The sequence below is a fragment of the Pipra filicauda genome, unplaced genomic scaffold, assembly GCF_003945595.2.
Source record: "Pipra filicauda isolate LSUMZ 115617 unplaced genomic scaffold, ASM394559v2 scaffold478_size463431_pilon, whole genome shotgun sequence".
NCBI classification, from domain to species: Eukaryota; Metazoa; Chordata; class Aves; order Passeriformes; family Pipridae; genus Pipra; species Pipra filicauda.
Genome location: NW_024104618.1, coordinates 245,004 through 270,267, shown reverse-complemented (window position 1 = coordinate 270,267; position 25,264 = coordinate 245,004). Strand labels below are relative to the sequence as shown.

The 25,264-nt window shown below is 37.4% G+C and overlaps 1 protein-coding gene across 3 annotated transcripts; it reads right to left on the bottom strand.

Annotated features, from left to right (window-relative positions):
- Positions 1 to 376: 376 nt before the first annotated feature.
- Positions 377 to 23,375, bottom strand: KIF14 (kinesin family member 14). Of its 3 annotated transcripts, none has more exons than XM_039386294.1 (30): positions 23,185 to 23,375; positions 20,513 to 21,709; positions 19,883 to 20,137; positions 18,722 to 18,809; positions 18,124 to 18,219; positions 17,441 to 17,493; positions 17,086 to 17,116; positions 16,634 to 16,741; positions 15,415 to 15,531; positions 14,672 to 14,790; positions 14,202 to 14,374; positions 13,706 to 13,853; positions 13,539 to 13,602; positions 13,163 to 13,347; positions 12,336 to 12,438; positions 11,965 to 12,125; positions 11,027 to 11,174; positions 10,220 to 10,372; positions 9,486 to 9,612; positions 8,821 to 8,914; positions 7,710 to 7,848; positions 7,246 to 7,346; positions 6,475 to 6,569; positions 5,011 to 5,232; positions 4,683 to 4,867; positions 3,964 to 4,122; positions 3,286 to 3,405; positions 2,874 to 2,948; positions 2,114 to 2,252; positions 377 to 1,979 (listed from the first exon to the last, which is right to left on the bottom strand). In XM_039386294.1, exons 2-30 carry the CDS (start codon positions 21,619 to 21,621, stop codon positions 1,618 to 1,620), a joined length of 4,929 nt encoding a protein of 1,642 aa, XP_039242228.1. In that variant the 5' UTR covers positions 21,622 to 21,709; positions 23,185 to 23,375; the 3' UTR covers positions 377 to 1,617. The 3 variants fall into 3 exon arrangements, with proteins under 3 accessions (XP_039242228.1, XP_039242230.1, XP_039242229.1); XM_039386296.1 differs by having other exon boundaries at positions 23,237 to 23,375; XM_039386295.1 differs by lacking the exon at positions 23,185 to 23,375 and adding an exon at positions 22,734 to 22,843.
- Between the last annotated feature and the right edge of the window lie 1,889 nt (positions 23,376 to 25,264).

The window sequence follows — 25,264 nt, the reverse complement described above, 5'->3', positions numbered from 1 at the left end:
GGATCCATGCCCAAAGGAGCAGGTGGATGCTCGAAGGAGGCTGTGACCCTGTGGGAAGCCCACACTGGAGCAGGGTCCTGGCAGGACCTGTGGAGCCATGGGGAGAGAAGCCCACGCTGGAACAGGTTTGCTGGCAGGACTTGTGACCCCATGCGGGAGCCCCGCTGGAGCAGCCTGTTCCTGTGGGACTGCACCCTGTGGAAGGGACCCACACTGGAGCAATTAATGAAGAATTGCAGCCTGTGGGAAGGACCCACAACCCCATGCTGGAGTAGAGGAGTAGGTATTCCAGCTATTGGAGCAGAGATTCCCCTGCAGCCCCTGGTGAAGACCATGGGAAACAGAATTTCTTCTTTTGCTTCACTTGCGTGTGGCTTTTGCTTTCCCTATTAAACTGTCTTTATCTCAAACCCAGGAGTTTTCTCACTTTTACCCTTCTGATTCTCCCCCACTGGTGGGGCAGTGAGGGAGCAGCTGTGTCGTGCTTAGTTTCCAGTTGGGGTTAAACCATGACAGAAACTTTGATGTACAGGGAAAATTCTTTGGTTTTAGCTTACAAATTTCGCTGTTCTGTTGTCAGTAAACTGTGCTCACTCCAGGCCTCCTAAAACCCAGTCTTAAAGAATAAAAATTCAAATTAATTTCCATCCTTCCTGTCAACTCGCACTGGCTTCAGCCAACAGACTAAAATTAAAGCGTTAAACAATGACTACAATAAAAAGCATAAGGAAGTAGTTGACTGAGAAAATTCTCTACAACCTCATGGGTTAATGTATATTTAGAGATATGCTTCTATTCCAATATGAATAGTACTGAAAATCATTTGAGCAATCAAAAGATATCTCACTAGCAACAAACCCAACATGAACTTAGTTCACATCACGTTGAAGAGCAGCATCACTGATACACTTTAAACCCAGATTTTTCAATGATCTACAAAACCACTTCAAAAAGCATTTATCAAATAGCGTTGGTAAAGTACTCTTACTCTCAGTTTTTCTCTACAGAAACAAAGGTTTTGCTCTGTTTAAAAAAAGGTATAAAAACCCCACTTTAAGTTTGCAGTAACACTACTAGATCATAATGCAGCAGAATTGAAGCAACAACTCAAAAAAAAAAAAAAAGAAAATTGGTTCCCACATCATTTACCTTTCAAGTGTCCAAGTTAGGAAGGCAGTCTTCTTACCTAACTGTATGCAACATAACATGTGTTATGAATGCCCTTCAAAGGAATCTCCCACACAGTCCTAAATCATGGTTTGTGATGAAGAGATGTGAATGTCCTGCCAAGCCTTTACTGTGTATCCCAGTTGTTCCCCAGGAATTTTAGTCTACCTGTTCATAACATCTCCAACTGATTTTTTACTTACTGCATTAAATTATTTCTTATAAACTTAGGTAATAATAGACATTTATTAAAACAAAACAAATTGTATTTTCAAGTCTGGCAGCCATTTAAGGAATTTTTTTTGGTGAAATGTAGGGTACTTATCCTCACACAAACATGTCACTTACTTTCACATCACTCACTCACTAATCTTAGTAATATTATTGTGGCATACGTTACTTTGCCTTCATGCAATAGGAAAGAGTTTCCTTTCATTTGTCGATAACGTTTTATACCCACTCTATCCTACCAGGTGAAAGCTCTGGAGTTTCTGTGTGTTCTCGAGTCCCATTCCATTTCCAAGCAAATTCAACTTCACCTGTTTCAACCTGTCCTCCTTGAGTCTCAGTAGTTTCACTACAAACAGTTTGAGACTGCAGTGATGGCTGTCCTTGTTCAAGTTCAAAATTCATAATAAGGGAATCAACCAGAGAGTCCAGTTCATCCAAGTTCATAAAAGGTTGGGGTATCTTCTGGATAGGGTTGTTTGCAGAAGACAAGGCAAATAAACTGAAATAGTTGTTAAAATATCCACCTATGACAGAAATATTTTCTGCAAAGCTCCTGAGGGGGCTTGTGTTTCTGTACAACCCTATGAAGAACAGAGACAAGAAGAATCAAATGCAGCATTTTGCAAAGGCAAACCAAGTTGTCTTCCCTCTTGCTTTACAAGTCTCCTGTAGCCCACAGGTTACTATCAAGACAGGTGATAACCCAGATAAATACCTTGTAACATAGAAGAAACAATTCGACAGACTTCAGTTAGGCACTGCTCCAATTCCAAATATTTCACAGCAATCTTAGTGCTTTTCTTTATTTCTCGATACAGAGATTCTTCTCCTGGTAACTGAGATTCTATTTCTTTCTGTATTATCAAAGAACAGTTAAAAAAAAACCCAAATACATGACAATATATTAACTATTAAACATGCCTATTATGAATTCAGTCACATACAACAAGCCAATGCCAAAACACAAAATCCAACTGACATCAAGTCACACAAGTAAGATAGCACCAGAAAGAGTACAGATTGTTGACGAGGTTAAAAGAAGGCAAATGAAACTAAAATCCATAATAAACTTGGCTCTTAGGAGACAAATTAAATGATCTATCCTGGCTTTTAATTGAAAATACCAATAACTACAGCAGCAGCTATAAGTTACACTAGAATTACTGAACTTAAGGTTTTCAACTTAAAAGAAAACAAAACAGGTGGTTAGGCTTATGATGAGCATAAAATGAAGAAAGATAAAAGTACCTCCAGAAATACTTTAAGTGAAACAAAAATCAAAGAGTTTTGAGTGGAAATGTAGCAGCCAGAAAACTTTGCATCCCAATCACAGGAATGCTGCTGAGACAGGAACTGTTATCATGCAAACGTAAATATACAGAAGGTAGTTTCAATTCCTCTTCTTTGATAAATGTATTCTTCAAATTTAAATGCCAGCCTCAAAGCACACACATTTTGTGAAGCATTTCTCTTACCTTTCTGCAGTAAGAGATGTTATTTTCAAGGAATCTGGCTAATACCACAACGTTATCCTTTATTCGATTTTGAATCTACAAAGAAACTTTTAATTATATTGTACACTTGATTGAAGTCAAAGTACATTAATATTTTAAAAGGATAAGAATGAATACTGGCACACTATTAAGAAAAATACTCTAAAGCAGAAATAATGTTTTCTGCAACATAACATGGAATTTTTCAAATGTTAACAGGTTACTTCCTTATACTTTACTCTCTATTATGTGTATCATCTAGTATCATCTACTTCACAATTTACCACTTAAGTAAATTAAAAGCACAAAAGAACAGACTGTACCTCAAAAAAACCCTCTATAATCAAGTGCCTTCAAGATATAGTAGTAGTTTTTAATCTTACTTTCATCTCACCTCATTTTGTGGACATTGTTTCAGAAGTTTTTTCTGTACCATTCTTGCTTTCTCCTGTACAGCATCAATGAGAAATTCCAGACCCAAGCCTACTCCATCATAAATGGCAAGTACAAATTCCTTTTAAAAAAAAGGTTCAAAATGCAATGATTAAAGAAACTGATTTGGTCTTAAAAATTTAAATTAAAAGAGATTTTCTGTAGTGGGCTAGAAACAATTTTGTTTTCAGCAAATTGTTCAGTGCAGGCCTATTCAGTCACCTGTCATTCTTGGACCACTGGTGCTCAGCACTGTAACCTCCTTTTCCTAACTTTGTTCAGATTTCTGAAAACTCAGTGTGGTACTTAAACACAGATTACTGAAATATAAGTATTGAATTTCAGTGAAACAGGTAGACTTGTATAATCTCAATGCAGATACAATCCTAAAAGCACAGTATTTCTTTCTCTTTACAAGTGTAAGTTACAGATTTAAAGTGAAGCTTTTAAGGGAAAAAAATGTCAAAGGTGTTAACACATCTGTTTTCACCATAAAAATGAATGTACTATATGTACTTAATACAGTTGGTGAAATTGTTATTTGTAACAATTTGCTTCTGAGCAGTTACTGATAATAAGTGTGACAGCAACATTAAAATTACCATTCATAATTACTATTTCTAATAAACATTTTTTTTACCTGTAGACTAGATGCAGGAATATTGTTCTCTTCAGGAAATGAAATATCAGCTGTTGTGACTACTGCCAAGTGTCCAATGTATTTCATTGTTTGTTTTACTGTTTGGTTTACTTTGCTCCATGCTTCTGTTACCATTGAGGATATATCTGAAGAACATCCCTGAGAAACAAAGGCACATCGTTCACTGAAAGCACTTGCGGTCAAAGAGCACATACTTTCTGTAATGCAATAGTTTGTAGCATGCAATAGTTCAAGGAATTTTTAGCTTTACATCTTTCTAATTACAGTGACTTATCTATCACAGCTAAAAGACTGTGCCTTGCAACCACAGAGAAGAAAACACAATCAAGAAAAGAAATAAAAGCTTCACAAGGCTGCAGCGTAAAAAGGGTAATACTCGCTGGCCACTAGTTTATACATTTATAAACAGCAGCACTTCACAGTCTAAACCAGCACTTGGCTCTTGCTCCTGCATGTTTTCTTTTACCCTTTTACGAATAAGAACTAATGCTGTTGTCCTGGGCACAGGAAGGTCTGCATTACTCTCAACTAGCACATGGAAGTACCAATTTAGCCAGAAAAAAGCACACCTTCCTTAGGTGTGTCCAGTTGTCATTGCATGCATTGGACATTTAAGTGTTTTTAGCAAGTCTGTAGTAAATACTCCATTAATGCACAGAAGTTCTCTATACACAGAAGAATTCTTTAATATGCTTTACCTGCAACAGTAACTGTAAATAACCTCCCAAGTTCTTTATTTCCCGTTTCATTTCTTCATCAACTTTTATAGATCCAGGACACTTTTGGACATTGTTAAGCCAGAGCTTGCTTAGAACCACAATCTGGTCAAAAGCAGAGATAATTCTGATGCTGTAGGACTGAGCAGCAGGATCAAGATTGAAAACTACAAGAGAAAAACATCTATCAGATCTATCTCCTTGGCAAATTAATGGAGGAATGTTAATTCTTGTGAGAGACAAACACATGAATGCTTTTGAATCTTCAAGTAATTAGTAATGTTTAAACTCTTTTGAAAATGAGACTTACAGTTTTCTTGACATTCTTCATCTTGCTGTTCATAGGCTTTTGAAATGGCAGACACTCCAGAAAAAATTATAAACAAATTAGTTAGGAGACTGTCTGCTATGCTTTTTCCCGCTTCATGATTCTGTTCCAGTAAATCTAAAGCTGAACTTATAGATTCCTTGCAAATTCCAGGAAGAAATGATTCAGAAAAGCTTGGGCATATGCTGGACTTGTTCTGTGAACCTGTATGATGTAAAAGCAAAACATACGTGCAAGGAACTCTTCACAGGAATGAGCAGTCAGTGTGTCTAAGCAGTAATGACTATTTAATCTTAACAGTCATCTACTCAAGATTGTAAGTCAGGAAAAAATGCATATACAATATCCTAAATACATTCTAGATTCAGTTAGTATGAAGACAAATTCAACAGTGAAATTCCTTAACATGAATCCATCTGTTTCAACAATCAAATCTACTGAGAAACAGAAGATAAAACCCAACCAATCTAAAATAACTGAATGCAAAAAAATGTTTGGAGCATCCTATATTTCAGAAAACAAGTTTGTAAAACCTGGAAAAAGCTTGGGGAAACCTCAGTAGTTGAATGAATAGCAACAACTCAAGAAAACAAAGTCTCCAAATTATTGTATCAGGATGCAACCTTTTTCTCCAGTTAACCCATGTAGTTACACAGAGTAATGTTTTAGGCAAGTTTCTTAAATAAGGTTCTACGGCGAATTGAGGGAGAGGGAGACCTCCAGGCCTTAAGCTTCTAGCCCCATTACCTGCGAGGTGAATGCCCTTCCCCCCACCCCAGCACATGGCCCGGTGACCCCGCAAGGAGCACACACAGACCACCTGGGAGGGACGGACGAAAGAGGAAGTTTATTGTGGGGTTGGGGTTTATAAGGCTTTTAGGAAGGTCAAAGGGGACCAATCACAAGTTCAGGGTCACACAAAAGAAACCATCAGGTAAGGGGTCAACAGCCAATAGGAAAGGGTTAAACAAAGGACCAATGGGACCCCTCGGGACATCTTCCCAGGACACCTTGTATTGGAGACAATAGCTTCACAGGGGGTGTTTGGGAGAGGGATACACTGCAGAAAATACACAAACATGTTGAGACATGTTTAAACTACAGTAAAAACTTCTGTTTCCATAGAGTTTGAGCTGTTTTCCTCACCAGTCCATTTCTGGCAGGACTTTTTCCATATTGTATATGGCAAATTCATTGCCACAAGGTTCACAGAGTGCTGGTCAGGAAGTTTTTGCCCTAAGAAAGTGTAATTAAAAATACAGAAACCCCTACTGTTAACAGTTTGACATTAAAAATTTGAAGATATCACAAACAGGATATTTTTAACTTTGCTTTCCAACCCATGCTGCTTTTTTAAAAAACTATTACAAATGCCTATGTTTTCTGCATGTATTAGGTTCAAATTCTCAGTATGAAATAGAAGGTATTCTGCCATATAGCAAGTACCTGATATATAGGAAGTCTGTATATTCTGAATGGGTTGCAATTTTATCTCCGACAAACATCCAGAAATTCTCTTGTTCTTCATGAAACTTCTACTTCTAAGAAAGGATGATAAAGTAAAAACATGACAAAATGTCAAAAGAAAAGGATCTCTTTCCTCATACCCACTGAAAGTTCAATGAATATTAACAGACATCAGGCAAACAAAATAAACATCTAATTAATGGAACTTCTGAACACAGAACCTAAACCAGAGTGAAAGCAAGTCAATACAGCCCATAGAATGGATCCTACTTACTTTCTTCAGCCTCTTGCTACTATAGAGGGATCTTCATTCCATGAACTCATTTTTAATCTAATGTCCTCTACTACTGGATTATTGTAATCCAGAACTAATTGTCAGTGGTCATACATAAAACCCTCTGGCACTGATCAGACACACGCTGCACATATTCCACACCTGACCTCAGAAACACTGCTGTTACATCTACCAAACTGCTTCCTGGGCACATAATTTTTACCTGCAACATGTTGCACACCAGTACACATTTCATAAGTGAAGCCAGTAGAGCCTAATAAGGTAACATATTTAGTTTCAACTTTCCCCTCCTCCTCACAAATACAAATTAAATCAAAATTTATGGATATAATTGACATTATAATAAGGTAAAAGAAGAATTAATAACTTACTATGTTAGTGACACAAAAACATATTCAGATAATTACACAATTTTGTGCTTTAAGTGTAGAAGAAGAGCTACAAATTAGTATTACCTTCTTCTGGAAAGAGAGGAAACTGAGGTGTCTGAAAGGTCAGGTTCCCACTCATCAGCAGGATCATAAAACACATCAGCAGCTTTATTTCTATCATTACTCTGAAAAAATAAAGAAAACAAAGGGGAGGAAGAGAGTTAAACAGAAGTAAAGTGACAAAGAACTCAATGCATAGATGAAGACAACATGTTCTATTAACAGGAAAAGGGTAGCTTTAATGTTTTTGCTTATTTTCAGACATAAATGTTTTACTGTTTCTTACTCAGTACAAAAAACCTGAATAAAGTCATTGATTTCTATTGTCCTCTTGCTGTTTGATGAAGAAATGCATATACATGTCTTGGCATTTAAAATGAGACAAAACCCCAAAAAACTCAAAATTTTCCTCCTGCATAGATTACCAAAATCTTATCTTTGACAAAGTATTACTGATTATTAGTGTTTATTCTTCAGCTGTTACTGACCTCATACAGTTCTTTCATTGCTGCTAGTTTGCATTCAAATTTCTCTAGACTCCAAAAAGTTGCTATTCCCAGCTTGATGTTACGAACATGCACCTGAACAGAAGACACTGCTCCTGTTTTATCATCAATTTTGTCATGCCTAAGAATGTGGGAGAGTTAAAAGACAAATATCAAGACAAAACACATTATTCACATTGCAAAAATAAACAAGATACTTGTTTATTACATAGAGAATAAAAACATGATACAAATTTCTTGAGACATCATGTATCTAACCAAACCAACCTAAGTATAGCTGTTAAAGTTACTTTTATGCAAAGGAAAAAAGGAATCCCTGCATTCAGAGGCAGAAGTAGATACTAGCATATGAATTCCTGGCTCCCAAGAAATTCAGAGCCAAACATATGCTACAGAATTCTACTAGCAGAATTCTTCTTGAAGGAAGTGAAAATATAACACCTGGAAAAACAGTAAACATACACCTCCTATTTTACCTGCATTTACTGTAGCAAGTGTTTTAAATGATACAGCATTTGCTCTGCACTAATACATCTCTGCTCATGCTAAGAAGATCTGAACAACACACAGGTCCACTTCCAGAACGTTCTTCAGCTACAGCTATCAAGTAGCCTGGCATAGCAAGAGATCTGTGGAGTGAAATAACTGGTCTCAAAGGCTCAATATCCACTGAGGTTTTTACTTTGAGCTACCCCTGTTCCAGGCCTGTGAACTGAGCACCTCCTGGTGGCTGGCACATAGGGCTCTGTTCAGTTTTGCTTTAAAGGAACATAGTGTTCTTTAGGACCACTTCAATATGCGGACACGGGCATCAGAAGATTCACCTCCAAAGCACATTCAATCCAAAATTACTTGGCTGTGGACACACCTTTGAAGTTGTGATCTAAAATTCAAATTTGAAATTCACATTTCAAAGTAACAAGGCTGAACTACACACTTAACTGAAGTTAGTTTGGAAAGTTCATTTATCATGTTCGATTTCATAAGACTGTTAAAAGAAAAACCAACAGCTCCCTGCATATTCACCCCCCAGTTATAAATAGGTATATTGTATATACATAACCCCTTAAAATTAACTAACTCAGATACTCACCTGCAGAAAACAGTGTTTTTCCCTAATGCATTACTAATGGTGTTGGCCTCTTTGACCATCACTGACAGCTTCAGAGACTTCCAGTTAAGTAGACCTATAAAGAACATAGAACATAATGCTTAAGTGGACCAAACAATGTGATGCAACAACTTTAGGGTTAATTAAAACAAAAAAAAAAAGGCGAAAAAGAAATCAACCCAAATATTCCATGAATTCCCAGTACATTGGGAAAAAATTACCCTTCCAGGCAAGATAACCCTTTCAAAAGGTCAGATAAAGGGTATTTCAGAAACAGAGGCGTAAGACCAAACACTACATATTAATCTGCAGTAGAAAACTAAACAAAATTAACTCTGTTACTCCAGTTTCCCCAACGAGTTAATGCTTGACCAGTTCAGACAGAAGGGGAAGGACTTTCAAGCAACTGGGATAAATACAGACTACATGGATATCTACCTAATCACCCTGAGTATGATTAAAACAGAGCTTTTAACACAGTCTGACAGATACAGCTTATGAATAGAAAAGCTTGTAACAACCAGGAAGGGTCTTCTGTTTAGGGAAGTGTTAGGGGAATAGAAAGACCCCCTGTATCTGTATCCATGGCCCAAGCCCACCGAGCAAATGAAAAGTCAGCATTGTCTTTGCAAAACATATATACAAACTTGTCATTGTTCTATTCCCACTCCGACGGTTCTTCTGAAGGGTGTGTATTTCTTCAGCAATCTTCTGCTTCTCAGCTTCCAGAGCCTCCAGTATCTTTGCATGACGAATAGTATGGTCTTCTAGAGCCTGGGGAAAAATGGGCAGTGATTAAAAAAAACCTAAAAATTTAAAATTCTTAATGCTGTTTATTGAAGTTAAATTTTACGTTCCTGTCATTTTAAAGACTCTCAGAATGAAACTGATACCAGGCACCTGCTATATTGATAGGAAATCCCTCATTTTCAAACTCTGACATTTTTCTGAGTTTGCTTCAACATTGCAAAGCTTAAAAAATACTGCAATTAAAAAAAGAAACAACTTTTAAAAAATTAAGTCATATTTGTTGCAGCAGTCAGATATATATCAACACCAGCCAGGAACCAGACGTTGTTTACATTAATGCCTGGCGTAATGACTTTTGCCACAGGCAACAGTCTCTAAAGTTTGGTACAGAAAAAAAAACATCCATGTTATATAAGAAATAAAGTCAGCATTAATTAATCCCCAACATTAATACAACATCATACTCAGAATGCAAACTAAGTATCAGTTCTTCTGCATAAAATCACGTAGAAGAAAAATACTTCAAAGCATTTCCTTTAAAGTAATTGTTTTAAAAAAAAAATTAACAAAAAAAAAAGCCCCCCCAAACAAACCAGTTTATTGCCTAAAGAGCTGCTTTTTTTAAAATTACCTGCTTGGTAGCCAAGGTCTCCATTTCCAAACGTTTCTTATTGAATTGTAGTTCTAGCTCAAGGTTTTGCTTTGCCTTCTCTAGCTCCTGTATTTTAGTTGCAGCTTTTTGGTTATTCATTTCTTGGATTTGCTTCTTACGAGATTCTTCTCTCTGATAATAAAAAGAAGAGATGAGAGGAGGAAAACCACTTCTACAGCATTTCTGACCCATCCCTTACACAGATATTAAGGTTTATTTCCACTTCCAACAATTAAAACATGCAGTCCCTACAGCCTACACAGCCCAATGTCAGCAATGAAAGGTTATATCCCGCATTACAAGCATCACTGTCTCCCACAGAATGTTTAAAAAATAAGATACATCATCATTATTATTTTACCATGATGTACGTTCTATGCCAATATACATACTATATTGTAAAAGTGCTGAAAAAACTAACAAAGTAGCATGCCAACTTGGAGAGAAAAAAAGCCATATTAAGTAACATACTGTAGTAATATACTATAGTAATTTAAAAATCGCATGGAATAATTCTGTAGGTATTTTTCTTTGCATGCAAGTTACAATCCCTAGAATAACTCTGAAGGGGATACCTACTTGACAACTTCTTGTGTTACTAAGACTGACTTCGTTACTTTTTAAAGAATGAGGCCTAGCATTCCCTAAAATACTTAGAATATATTCAAGACAAAAAAACCCACACCATAAACAAACCAACCCCAACCAAGCACCAAACAAACAGATACCACATACTACAGTTTCTGTTATTGATATGTTTGATGTAATGATGAGATGGCAACTTACCACCTCTGCTTCCAGTGATTTTATTTTGCTTTCATAAGCTTCTTTTTGTGAGGTCAGCTCTTGTTGAACCATCTCTTTTGCAATTTGGACACTTTGCATCATTTCTTCCTTGGCTTTGAGCCGCGCCTCTTCAATTTCTGATTCAAGACTACAAGTATCATACATTTAGAACGCTGCCTTTAATCTCATATAGGTTGTATAGAGACTATCAACTTTTTATTCTTATCATGAGGGTTTGTTAAGGTTTTTTTTTAGAAGAACGATTTTTATACTTCACCTATTTTACATTTCATAGGGAAAATGTAGACACTGGTAAATATGAAGAGCGTTCCAGAATGTTTAAGTCCACTCTATTTCCATTTTCATTTTATTACATCACTTCCACAAAACTAAGAACTGTAATGGAAACCCACTAAATCACATTAAGATGGGATAAGTAAATTTTAAGTCAGTGAGTCTGGCACTCTGATAACTCCCAGGAATGAAGCAAGTACAAATAACACTTCACCATCTCCCAAATTCTCCCTCATCAGATACGACTTCAGGTTATAACTTCAGGTTCTTCCCATTTTCCTAAGGCATTTATTTTTCAGGGTTTAAATCTCTCTAAAACATCAAAACTAACTTTCAGACTCATCCTATGCTTGGAGAGAAACACAACCCAAGAGACACACTACTTTGAGGACCCATGGAGCTCAGCGTTTCTTTAATCATGGTCTACATTGTTGATAAGTGGACTAGTGTGTGGTGATTGAACCTTAGAGGTACACTTTCATTTCAGCTAAGTCTGGGACTTTCATTTCCATTACAAATAGAGTTGCTATTTTCCTATTTTCCTTTATTGTGAAATAACTGAAGGTTATTAATTATTTCTTAAACTAATTGCACGGTTGAATTAACAATTGCATTTATCAAGAACAAGAAGAACTAATGCTTACTGTGTTCTCTGTGCAATAAGCAGCTCATTCTTTGCAAATTCAAAATCTTTTGGACCATCATGCAAACATGTAGTCCCACAAGAAGGTGTTTTAACTTTCTGAACCTCTGCTGGATGATTAAACCTGAAATAATGGTCTCCTCCAAGGATCACTCGATCACCCTATTGAGAAAAAAAGAATTCTTCTAAAAATTTAAATTTATAAGCAAAAATTTTCAGCGCTTAAAACACAGCAGGCAGAGCTATAAATCAAAGATGAAGAGACAAATATTTACAGTTACAGAGCCTTCTAAGAAAACTGCAGTCTGAAGTTGAAATATTAACGAAGCAAAGAAATTCACACATGCACATATTACTAAATCAATCACTTACATGATGCAGAACTGTTGGGTTCAAAATGCATTTCCCATTTACATATGTCTTTGCTTCTCTCAGTGGAATAATACTTACTTGGCCAACAGCATTTTTTATAACACTGAAAACAAGAAACATTTACAGTATCAGTAGTTCATAATAATTGCAAGTGTTATTTCTTAATAGACTAAAATTCATGCTTTAGAGATTGTGTTCTGTTATTGTCTTTCCAGATGTGTATTGTCTTCATACTATTCAGTCACAACACACACACTGAAGAAATGACAACCTACATTTTGGAAGGGAACCTATATTAAAACTAAGAATCCACTGCTAAAAAATTACTACACTACCCTGAGCATTCCTTTCATAATACTTAATTTCCCAACATATCTGCATCTTTCATGGGTTTAGTAACTGATTAGCTAAGTTTCTTACAGCTTTTTGTCTGGGATCAATTGCACAGAATGCACTTTAAACAATATTTCTGCAGTATGGCCAAGTTGATCTCTATTTTTACTAACGTAAGAACTGTCAGGACATTTCACTTTTCTATTGAACTTAATGTAACAGAGTTATCTACCACAAAACATCATCTGATCAGGTCTAATTCATGCAGAAATGCTGCAGAAGATTTTGCTACATGAATGAGATGAACAAAGAAATTAAACTATCCCAGTTAACAGAAGGAAGCTGCCTTAATCATTGAACAGTAAAAAAAAAAATCCCTAAATGTTATTTTCTTGGCTAAAAAAAACTGGTTTTTTACTGCCAGAAGAAAGAGTGACTCCAAAAGAAAGGGAAGAGGGAGAAGAAATTTTAAGTATAAAAATAACACTACATACCAATGGTCATCAGCAATCAGTACTCCAGAAAGCTGGATATCATGTCTTGAATTTGGTGTACACCTTCCAACTGTAGTTTCTCCTTCTTTGATCATATACAACAGCACCTCAGAAAGTTGAGGATCTTCATTGAGATTGACAAGGTTTGGTAAATGATTGTCCATTTTGAATGCAATTCCAGCTTTCTAGATAAAAGAGAGCTCTGCATAAAAATACAATTTACTTTGTGCATTCAAATATTAAATCTTCCTAAGTCACAGCGGTCTGTTAAAAGAATAGTATTACAGAAACCAAATCTTACAGCTACTCCCATTATTCTACAAGGTTTGCTGATGTTATATTTTCTGTATTATCTCCTATAGAAAGAAAAATGTACCTGCAGTTCCTCTATATCTTCCAGTTTCCTTTTTTCTGCTTGTTCAAATTTTTCTTTCCAGGCCCTTAATATATTAAGAGAAAATAACGCAACATATTAGGAGAAAAATGACAGCATATAAGTCTTGCCATTTCTATTTTAAATTAAGACATTCATGACTGCCTGACCTTTGCATTTCTGCCATGTTCCTCTCCTGCTGGTGCAGTTCTACCCTCAAAGATGTTATTTCCTGCAAATAACGCCTGTATTTTTCACGATCAGTGTTTAGAGCACTTTTCTGAGCTGCCTTCATCCTCTCAATTTCAGCTTTCAATTCTGCATTAGACAAAGACACACAATGCACATTAGAAATGAAGACAAAATAGGGTGTAGAAATTTCAGTACAATACTAGAAAATTCATCCTGTTACTCAATTAAAAAAACAAAACACTTTTCCCTGTTCCAGGTTCTCAAGTGTAACCTAAGATACCACTTAAACTTTGGAAAAAAAGAGTTCACAAAGAATAATGATATTAAAAGGAAGAAAATCCTAAGTTGTATTAGCCTAGTTGACAAGCGGTCACTCAAATCAACAGATTATTAATAGTAAGAACTCCTATGAAGCAATAAGTTAAACACATGTGCAAGTGAAAAACCCTCAAAGACTGCAGATGTCAATCTCACCTCTGATTAGCTTCACATTTACATCTTCATTTACTTTAGCAATGTTGATAATTGAACAAGCCTGCTTTGCATAGCGGAGGGTGCTGAGCGTTTCCTCCATACTGCTGGCAGCTGGACTCACTGTGGCAATCATCGTCGTTTGGGAATTCCCACCAAGACTTTCCTTTAACAACCTTCATTTAACAGAAGAATACAAGTCAATCCACTGAGAGAAAAATTCACAACTTCTCAAGCAGAACAGATTAAATAAAAATACCCAGGGTCTTGCTACTTATTTGAGAGGGACTGTTAGCTACTTAAAAAACAAACCAAGGTCCTGTTTGTTGTTCATCTGATGCAACAGGCTAATTTCTTCTTTCCACAGATCATTTGAGAGAAAGAGAAAAGTGATGCCTCATGAACAGATAAAGAAAAACACAATCTCAAAAAGCCTTTACTTCTATATACAAAAAATTCTTAAGTGTACATACCAAGTAAGGACAGATTCCCGGTAAGGAATGAAAGTTTTCTTTCCATTTTGAAATTGTTTAGAGAGTGCAGAAATAACCCTTCCAAGGGTTAACAGCGACTTATTGATACTCACACCTTCCTACACAAAGCAGAAATAAAAATATTTATAATACAGTTGCATCTTCTTGTGTGATGTTATTAACTGTACTGTTGATTAATTATGCTTGTTCAATGTATGGTGCAGCTGTACCACATTAAATGTTACCACTTATTAACTTATTAAAACAACAATAAGATGCAAAAGCAATCTAGAAGATCTTCATTTGGAAAGAACAAAGACCTTGCCTTTAAAATAAGTGGTGTTAAGAGCAATCAAACTTATGAAGGCAGCTTGAAATAAAGTCTCTTATTAGAAACTCTAATTAGATTCCCCCAAAAAGGGGCAAGACCCAACTCTGTGATATTTGATTCACTATTTGCCAAGCCATGTCAATAGTTTTCCCTCACTCCTCCTGCAGGATCATTAGACCTGCATAGCATGGGAAGTGCTGTTCTAAGCAAGATGTGCCATATTGCACAGTGCAAACACCTTCTTCAGGTCACCCACCCTCACGGCAAAATGTGATGTAATACTTATAAGGGCTACATACATCCTTTATAGCTACAGTTCCTGCCCAAGAGTCCCATTAGGTGAGCATGGTTTGGAGTTTAAGGATATTATTAGGAGTCAATCCTTCTCCACAGATTTCCAGTCCTGGTTTACCTTCAGCCTCTCTCCAGTGGTCTGAGCTTTCGCACAGCATTCACTGCCAGCGAGATCAATTAGATTGATGTGACTGGTAAGCCTACGATCACACTGTTCTTCATTCACAAATTCTACCTGGAAAAAAAGGGGTACGTTGGCATTCAAACCAAAAAAAAGTCTGAGGACAAGCAGAAATCTGATAAGGTGTTCACAGTAAATACATCAAGAGTTCCTTCTAATTTTTGGCAGGATATCCTCATGTACATCCCTTGAAGGAGATGAAGTTCAGATTTTAACCACAGAATTAGCTAGCTGTGGCTGACTAACTGCATAAGCATAAACTGCAAACATAACAGATTACCAAACTGTGGGTTTGGGTCCGAAGTTTGGTTATTGCAGTTATCCAAAAAACATCAAAGTCAGTAAGCTGTTACTGACTTAGACTAATCAAGATCAGGTCAGTAGAAAAGGCTCAAGACTAGTTATGATAGAGAAAAATCAACAATGTAGTGGTGAGAATGGCAAGGGGGAAGATGGAAAGAAGATCAGGAAACTGGGATGAAAAATTAAACCAATCAAGAACAAAAAAAACCACAAACCAACAAGTTAATTGTGCACAGAGAAAACTGACAGTCTGCAGACTCCTGAGGAGCTCTACCTAATTCACTTTTGTCTTCAGGTTCAACTCAATAAGTCAGGTTTTGTCTTTTAAGCATCTGTAAATCAGATGAGGAGTTGTAGTCCCTATGTCCTAGAGATACATGGGGGAGGAGAGGCATCCTGAAGCAAGGAAACATTTGTTCAGTAAATTGTGTTCAGACTGAGCAGAAACTGCATCTCCTACCATTGACCCAGTCCGCTGCTTGCATGAACTCAGCACAGCTATACACCTCACACAGCCTAACCTTCTCAGAAGCTGTGTTGGCAACAGTGTGAAATTTGGTCTGGCCTCAATTAGGATTCCTGTTATATCTCAAAACTCACACTGAGAAGCTTGGAACTACTCCTAGATCTGTCAGTCTAGACGTATTTATATTGCTGCTATAAATACAAGTAGCACAGAGACACAAGAATCTACTCAAAGCATGTAAAATAAAACAAGTTTTGCTGTGTAGAAAGCCACATTAAAATGCCCTGTGCTTTTCTCAAAGATCTCCAGGTATATTCTCACAGCACACAAAACAACTTTTTACTACCTGATCTGAGTAGATATAAAAAAAGAACAACCTGGCAATACCTTGGTTTGCGTCATGACAAGGGTGAAGACAGAATGAGATCTAGAGCTCTTGTCATTCATTACTGTAGCAGCCGTTGCTCTCTGCTTATTTCCTAGTTCAAGCCAACTCTGTAAGAAACAAAAGTTAGGATGTGAAACCAAAACCTGCTTCAGAGTTAATTGAAGATTTTTATGTTTGCCAATAAAGTTATTAACAAAAATCATGACTATATGGGAGGAATGAAAACTTGAATTTAAGAGATAACCATGTGAAAAGGGACACTTAACTGTATGAATCTACTCAGCTCCATTATATAGGACTAGTCTTCATTATCCTTTTACAAAAACAGTTGAAACATCACATACTGGACAGTCTACACTTTCTTGCCATCCATGGAATTTATTTTTCAGCAGTGAAGAAAGGAGCAAATAGAAATATTTGTATTCTCTTTTAGTAACCAAATAACTCTTACCTGAATATCAGAGTAAGAACGAACAACATTCCTAAGGTGGGGGGGAAAAAGAAAAGTTTGGGTTCAGACAGTTTTCTTTCTACAGTTTTCCCTGCTGCCTGAGTTCTGAAGCATTTCCCCAGTTACAAACAAAATACAAACACACAATGAAAGCTTCAGTTGTCTTGAGACTTTCACACGCTTATTTCACTAGGGCAATACACCACAGGTATGAATTTTTCTAAAACTACATGACACTGAGATCTTGCTTGATTTACTGGTGAGTACACAAGCTTGCACAGAGCCTCAAGATAACTATTGCACTCTTTCAGGATTACACCACACATCTTTTAAAGTAAGAACAGTTAAGACTTACACTGTCAGGCCTTCCACATATGGTCCTAACACTGGATGTTCTCTTACACGAAGCTGGTGAGAATAATTTCAAAATACAAATTATTAGGAGTGCAATAGTTAGATCTGGCACTCAGGACTATCTTACAAGAAAAAAAACATTCTGCAACATAAATCTATTACGTTTCCAAGTTAAGTAGCTTACCTTGAAATTACTGACAAAACTCACTCCTGCTTTAGACAAGACAGTATAGTCTTAATTTCTATAAAACAAGTCCACATAAGTCTCAAGCTTAGGTTAAAGGACTTAGTTCAACAGCAAGTTGAACATACTGTATCATCTCTATCATAAACTAATATTCAGTTTACACACAAGTGGCCAGTATACTGTTCAGTGTCAAAGAGCAGAAAATACTTTTTTTGATAAATCAGACATAATAAATTCCTTCCTACGTACCCTACGTAAGACAAATTTCTTTAATTTATGTTTTTTCTTATTCTAACACACAAACACTAAAAACTAGCTAAACTAGTTTAAGTAGTGATATAGTGATATTTTTGGTTTTTTTACTTGATTCCCATTATTCGCAACTAAGTTACTTAGATGGCAAATTAATAATCATTTGCCAATTGTGCATTTTTGTTTACAGAACAGATGCCACTGCTTGGAGCTTATGCATATACTTGTTTCTGTGAGCAACTTACTTGTTTTTTCTGCCCATTTTCAGCTTTAAAGACAAGCAAATCATGGATTTTCTCGTTGTATATTTCAAAGAAACTCATTTCAAGATGATACAAAATCTAATAAAATTAATAATAAAAGAGGTATTAATATGGTCCACAAAACATTTTCATTATTCTGAGTGAGGGTTGTTATTTTTTATTTCAGCAAGAATACTGAGCTAGAATAGGAATACTATTGAAGTGTATTTTGCTTTGATACATGATGTTTAACAATAAATTCATATTTTTTGAGTTCTATTCTACTGCCTCCACTGCAAGTATGAAGCCCACTGGGATTTATCTCTACTTACATAAATCTTATCTTGTAAGACATGCAATATAGAGAAAAGAATCCTAGTCTAGCGATGTATTAAAAATATCATGCCCGTTTTTTTTTCACATTACTGCCATTAAGGAAGTAAAACAATATTGATTTTGACTGCTTAGCCCTGTTAGTCAGAGCTACTAGCAGAAATAAGATTTGAATCAGCAAAAGAATATGAACATAAATAAACGGATTAGCACTAAGTTATCAGTTTCCTCATATTCCAATGTGAGGTCAATAGCATAAGCACATCACCTGTTCCTTGTCCATTTGTGCTATTTGATTGAAAAGATCTTCACAAAGTCTTGGAATTATTCCTCGGTCTTCATCAAATCCCATCATCCTGTGGTTACAAAAAACCTGCTAGTTCAGCTTTGTAACTCTCAACAGATACTTTAGCTGTGCATCTCTGCAGTTGACACTCCATATGCTTTTGTGTTATACAAGTAATAAGCAACAGAAATAAATCTGATCTGAGTTGATGCTTATTTAAGCAGGGAGTTGGACAAGATGATGTCTGGAGGTATTTTCTATTTAATCCATTGAGAAATGGGTTGAAAACCTAAGAAAAACCAAAAACCTACAGCAGCTGAAGAGTAAGTCATACTATTAACAGTAAGCCTATAGATGTTTATTATCTTAACACGCATGCATCTTGTACCCTCTGCACACTTCCAGTGTAGTCACATAAGACCCTCTCCACCTCTGGTGCAGCTTTTTCTTGTTGAATTGTGCCATTGCAGACCACCAGTGTACTGGGCTAACTCAGCCACAGCCTAGGGACACACACAGGTGCACAACATAGTCATCAGCACAAATCTGTTGTGTAAACTTGACCAGAGGACACAGGTGCTACTGATACTAATTTCAGCCTTGCTTAAAATATCAGTGGTTGAAGGTAAGTAGTTAAGGGAAAGTAGAAGAAAAAAGCTAAACAAAAACCCAACAAACATACCAACATAATATTGCAATCCCAAGTGTATCTTTTCTTTTAGGTCAAGGCTAAAAAAATATTGTACATAACAACTGAGTTCACACTTAAAAAGGAAAACCCTACTTCTAAGTTCTGTATCTATTGTAAATTGAACAGAAATACTTCTGGTCCTCAACTACCTATATTAAAAGTTTATACAGCCTCATGGAAATTACAAAACTCAGAACTAATTTCTCTTTAAAGAGGTTTTTTTTCCCACTAGAAGTAGTAAGAAGTCAGTGTCAGATACATAAAAGTATTCTAAAGCTAACTTTGGATTAATTACTATAGATATTTGTTTAAATATTTTTGTTTTAAAATACACAAAAATATTTTGACAAAATTCTATAACACTGGAATCTATTCCATACAATCTTTTTTCATGATTTTACATGGCGTAACAATTGGCTCCTACAGAATTTTGACAATTATCAGGAACTTACGTGTATGATTTTCCAGAACCAGTCTGCCCATAAGCAAAAAGACAAGCGTTGTATCCCTCAAAAGCTCTTTCAAGGAGTGGCACTGCTAAAGCTTGATAAATAACTGCTTGGTTTGCAAAATTAGGACAACACTTGTCAAAAGACCAGAAGGAGAAGTCATAACTGAAGCTGTAAACTTGGTTTGTGGATGGATTTTGTACAGTTGTCTCTGAACCACTCATGCAGATTACAGGGAGTGAGTTTTCAGTTTTCTCTCTGCATGGAAAGGGAGGGATATTAAAAAAAAATAAAAAGTATAAGCTACATGCTTTAAATTAATAATTTCAATCAAAACAAAAAGAAAAAAATAAATAGAAAAATATTGGTGATCATTGTAAAAATATCTGTTTGATGAACATATAAAGTATTAAAGATCAAAACACTCTTAATGAATATGTAAACAATAGACCCAAATACCCATAAAGTCAATTCAGTTTCTTAATAAAATCTTCATCTTGGTGTTTCATAAGTATCAGCTACTTTCAAAGTATATATTATATCCTTATTGGGTCAACGATTAAACAATTCAAGAAGTACAAAGCAGAAGTCACCATACACTGCGAGCAGCAGATATAAGTCCAGGACACAAACCTGTTACTGAAGGGCCGGACCCGCACAGCCACAATCACTTTGCTGTTTTTCACTTTGAAAACATCTCCCTCAGTTCTACTGCTCTCATCTAAAGCTTCTGTGTTCACTTCTGCTTCTGAACTTCTACTCCCAGGAAGAGAGCTGGAGACACTACAGATCTTTTTGGTTAAAATTTGAAGATGAGGTGTTTGTTCATTTGAGGCCAATTTGAGAGATGGCTGATCTTGAAAAGTGCTGTTCTTTGGTGTAAGCTTAAATCCTTCTGTTAAACTTTTGGCTGGGGTCCTTGGTCTTTCCAAGCTGTTATGTTTTATCATCAAGTGCTGTACCCTTTGCTTTCCAGCTAGCTTATTTATATTGCCTTTTTCATTCAGTTCTCCTGATAGCCTATTAATACATTTTGAGGTAACTAATTGTTCTAATTTAGGAATTTCATTTTGAAATTTTGTATCAGCAGTGTCTGTCTTATCTTTTAAACACGTGGAGATACCATTTTTACAGACACCATCAACAAAACCCAAGGAACCCTTGCTTTTCAAGTTACACTGCAATTTGGTACTGGACTGACCCTCAGCTAACTTCAAGTTTGGTTTAACAACATCAGTATCATTAATATTCTGTGGAGGTGTAACCTTGTAATTTCTTTGTGCATCAGCTGGCAAGTTTTCTTTTCTAGGCACAATATTCTGATTGATATTACTCTTCTCAGTGGAGCCAGTCCTCACACGCCTCCGCAGAGTAAGTCTTTTCTCTGTTTGTAGCTCTTCCGTGCCCTGTGTTGCATTTGTATGCAATGGTTCACTACTGGACACCGGTTTTTTGCTTACTCCAGTTCTCCTCTGAAGTGTTAACCTGCCTTCAGATGTAAAAGCAGTTGATGCGTCACCCACTTTTTCACAAGCTGAAATCACATAAGTCCTATTTACTTCCTCAGCCTTATTCTGAGAACATGGAAGTAGACTATTCTTTTCTTCTCCCAACATCCGTGACTTCAGTTGCTGCCCAGATGTTTTCCTGCTCGCAAAGGTATCATTTGAGGAAGGCTTCTGCAAAGTGGCAGTGCATCGTGTCCCAGCAGGGCTTCTGCCAGGAACTGTGTAAATAGGCATGTTGTCTTCCAGCCCGTTAACACTTGGTTTTTAACAAGCACAGCACCTTTCCTAAAGGATCATTTCTAGTTGCTGCTTCACAAGGAATCTGGGAAGACAAAGCAAAAATTTTTTTTATGATGCTCACATCCAGTGTGAGTTATGTTTTGGTGCATGGGGAGCTCTTTACATACACTGCAGTACTTGCTCCCAAACATAAATAAATAACAATTAGTATCCTGTTTCGCCTCCAGTACTTAAAAAAAAAAGTTATTATTTTATATTTGAATGACTGCTTCCAACAACAACAGGCTATTTGACTTTATTTACTGAGTTCTATGATTTGTTGCAGAAGGTTAACCAAACATCACAAAGCACCTGTTGGTAAAAAGAATGATCTAACTATTTAGCAACAAAGATGACCATGGATATTTCTTTCAAGTGATCTACTATGATCCTTAAAGTAAGGAAATTCCAGATCATGCCTCCATTCACTCACACCTATTTATACTCTTAGTGTTTCACAGCTAGCAGAGTCCAATAGAACAAAAAAATTAACTTTGAATAAGAAGTCTGTGAACATGGAAAGCAGATTCTTTTTCAGGATTTTGATACGTAATATAAAACCCACTATCAGAACAAAACAGTTAATAAAGATGACTATTAATAGTACCTTTGGACATTACTTTAGTTCACTCTAGTACATAGGCCCATAGCAAAACAAAAGACATCTAGCCTAGGGGAAAGAAAAAATATGTAAGATATGTTCCCCATCCTTCCTACATGTAAATATTTTGAAAGCTGTATATATGCAATCTGCATAGGAAAGTATGTTTTCACTGTTGTATCTGCATCATGGATATTGGGTTGCTACAGGTTTGGTATCCCTACCCACTGTAGACTTGCCAGCTGCAATTAATTTGCTGTTACAAGAAGTCACCTGACTTAGATCCTTAAAAACTGCATCTATCATTAACAACAGCTGTACATGGTCAGGGGAAAAAATGGGAAGCAAGATGAGAGCAAGTGATGTAGAAGAAACCGTTTAACCACTGCTCCAACAGAAGTTTACATTAAATGCTACACTTTTTAAGTTGTAGTTTTCAGAGCACTCTCCGACTTTATGCACTTACATCCACTTTCGCATGTCATGACTGCACACTTTTCGCAGCTTGCAAGTTGTGAGGAAAATATCAAAATTTCAAACCAGAGCATATTTATTGCTCAATCCAGCTTGAGACAGGAAACTATTTACGTCACACGAGTTGTAAAACATCAATTTTGTGGCTCCCTCGGCAATCAGTAAATAGAGAAACACGGCCGCAAGCCATGAATGGTTTCAGTGTTTTCTGAAAAGTCCACCCTTCCCGTGCAGCTTTAATACAAGTCCTGTAAGAAAGTTCTCCCCTCTCCTTGCCATAGCTGTGCCTTGTGAACGCACATAAAGTTTTTCTGTAGAACAGTGAAACTGCCCATTGAGAGCTCTTTCATTCTAAAATAAGGAACGATGTCCAGTTCGAGAGAGCCGAACTCGGAACGAGAAGTACGCTCACCCCTCGTTTTTAAAGGATTACAATCACCAACCAGAGATGAAACCCATGCGCTCAAAGCTGGGTGAAGACGCAGCTTTGGGTACCGGCAGCAAAGCTCCTGTCCGTCCCTCCGTCCATCCATCCATCCGTCCCTCCCAGCCGAGCCCCGGCAGAGCCCGCGCGGCCGCAGGGCCGTGTCACGGGCCCGCGCGCACCGACAGGGCGAGGAAGCGGCGGCGAGGAAGCGGCAGCGCTGCCCGCAGCCCTGCGGCTCCCAAAGCCCTCCCGCGGAGGGGCAAGCTCCGCCGGGACGCGGAGGGACCCCGTGTGTCCGCCCCATCCCGCCCGGCCCTTACCTGCGCGCGGGGCCTCCACAACCGCCGCCGCCCCGTTTGAACGCGCCGGGCGCGCGCCATTGGCTGCGCGAGGCACCGCCCCGGGACCCGCCCCGCGGCACCGCCCCCGCACCGCCAGGGGGCGCCCCTGCGCGGGGACCGGCGGGAGCGGCGGGAAAGGCGAGCGTTGGGAGCGCGGACCGTGAAGAACCGGAGTGTGGGGACAACACCCATCTCCACCCGCTCCGTACGGCCCACACAAACCTTGGGAGTGCAGTCACACCTCACTGCCACGGATATCCAAGGGGTGAGTGGAAATGGGAAAAAATGGGTGGGAAAGGAACTAAAATAACTCATAACGGCCAGGACACTTACACAATGCTGGCACTCCAAGCAACACCAAGGGAAGAAGTGAAAACGGGGTGCTGGGCAAACAATGGATCTGCCCATGAAAGATCCATTGAATTAAAATATGTTATACTAAATTATCTAAACCCAGTAACAATGAAAAATCTTGCTATAGCATAACCAGGTCACTGGTACAATTTCACTTTTACAAAACCTGCACTCGCGTTTTTTTCCTGGGGCAAACATGGTGTAGAACTATTGCTTGATCTTGTAATTGCCAAAGAGAAATCATGGAATTCGTGTAGGGCAGGGTGCCCAGGGGTAGAGGTGTGTGCAGTTCTAAACATGTGCATGCCTGAGCTAGGTTTGCCTGCAGTAGCATTACACAAAAACAGTCTATGGGCAGGAGTGGGTTATTTCAAACGAGAGAGAAAAATCAACAAATTCCAACTCTACAGGAGACGTTTTGATATGATGCCAAATTGAAAGTAATACTAAAAGCATGACGACAGTTTTACACGTTGTGGTGAATTATGTTGAAGGGAAAAAATGTTGTAAACTGTCAAAGGAATTCAACACTCATAACGTGCCTTTGGACAGGCCACAACTCTCATTTGAGCTTGTGTCTACAATTCAAGATTGGCATCAAATGGCCATATTCAACAACACTCATCCCTGTGTCTCCTCACATTTACAACAGGGTGCCACACTCATATCATCTGTCCTGCAGCATGTAAGACCTATTGTTTTAATTTCTAGTTGAGGAAATTAAAAACAACAGCAAACCACTAAGCTGTTTTGTCACCAAAGTCAATTTATCCCCTTGCTATCTTTGGCCAAAGAACAGACATACAATGCATAGGGCTAACGCTTAACTACCTGCAACATCTCAGTCTGCCAAAAAGGGATGATGCATCACAGCACCACAAAAGGTCTGATGAAACTAATTTCTCAAGCCTTAGTCTAAAAGGAAAAAAAAAAAAGAGGGAAGTTCTGATTATGACCTCTCTACTTCAGATGGGAAATCATACAACGCTATCTCAATACAGTTTTAACCTCACTTCCCCAAAAAAATGAAGGAGTATCTGATGTCAGAGCATGGCAAGTTCTGCTCAAATAATATGACCATTTATACATTAATTGTGTTTCACTAAAGAACAACACAAATTTCTTACGTGTTTTATCTTACATCTCTACAATGAAGCTCCGCTAATAACCAAGTACTGCTGCTATTGTAAAGTGCTTGAGTAGAACATCCCACTGGTTCACAGGCACTAAAGGAAAAACTAAACTACCAGTGTTCTTTACAAACAAAACTTGAATATGTTCCTAAGAAAGCCCCAGAGAGCACACTGAGAATCTGGGGAAATGTTCCCAGTGGAAGATTTTATGTAAGCTAACAGGAAGAGATTTTCAGAGACTAATCTGTCACCAATTTTTAATGGTCTA

What these genes read in the sequence shown, in the direction of transcription:
- KIF14 (XM_039386294.1), bottom strand. Translation starts at nt 21,621, where the DNA reads ATGCCTATTTACACAGTTCCTGGCAGAAGCCCTGCTGGGACACGATGC. An exon ending in CACAAATGGACAAGGAACAG is followed by an intron (nt 18,220 to 18,721) that starts GTGATGTGCTTA and finishes TAATTTTATTAG; the next exon opens with ATTTTGTATCATCTTGAAAT. An exon ending in CCACTGGAGAGAGGCTGAAG is followed by an intron (nt 14,791 to 15,414) that starts GTAAACCAGGAC and finishes TGCTTTGTGTAG; the next exon opens with GAAGGTGTGAGTATCAATAA.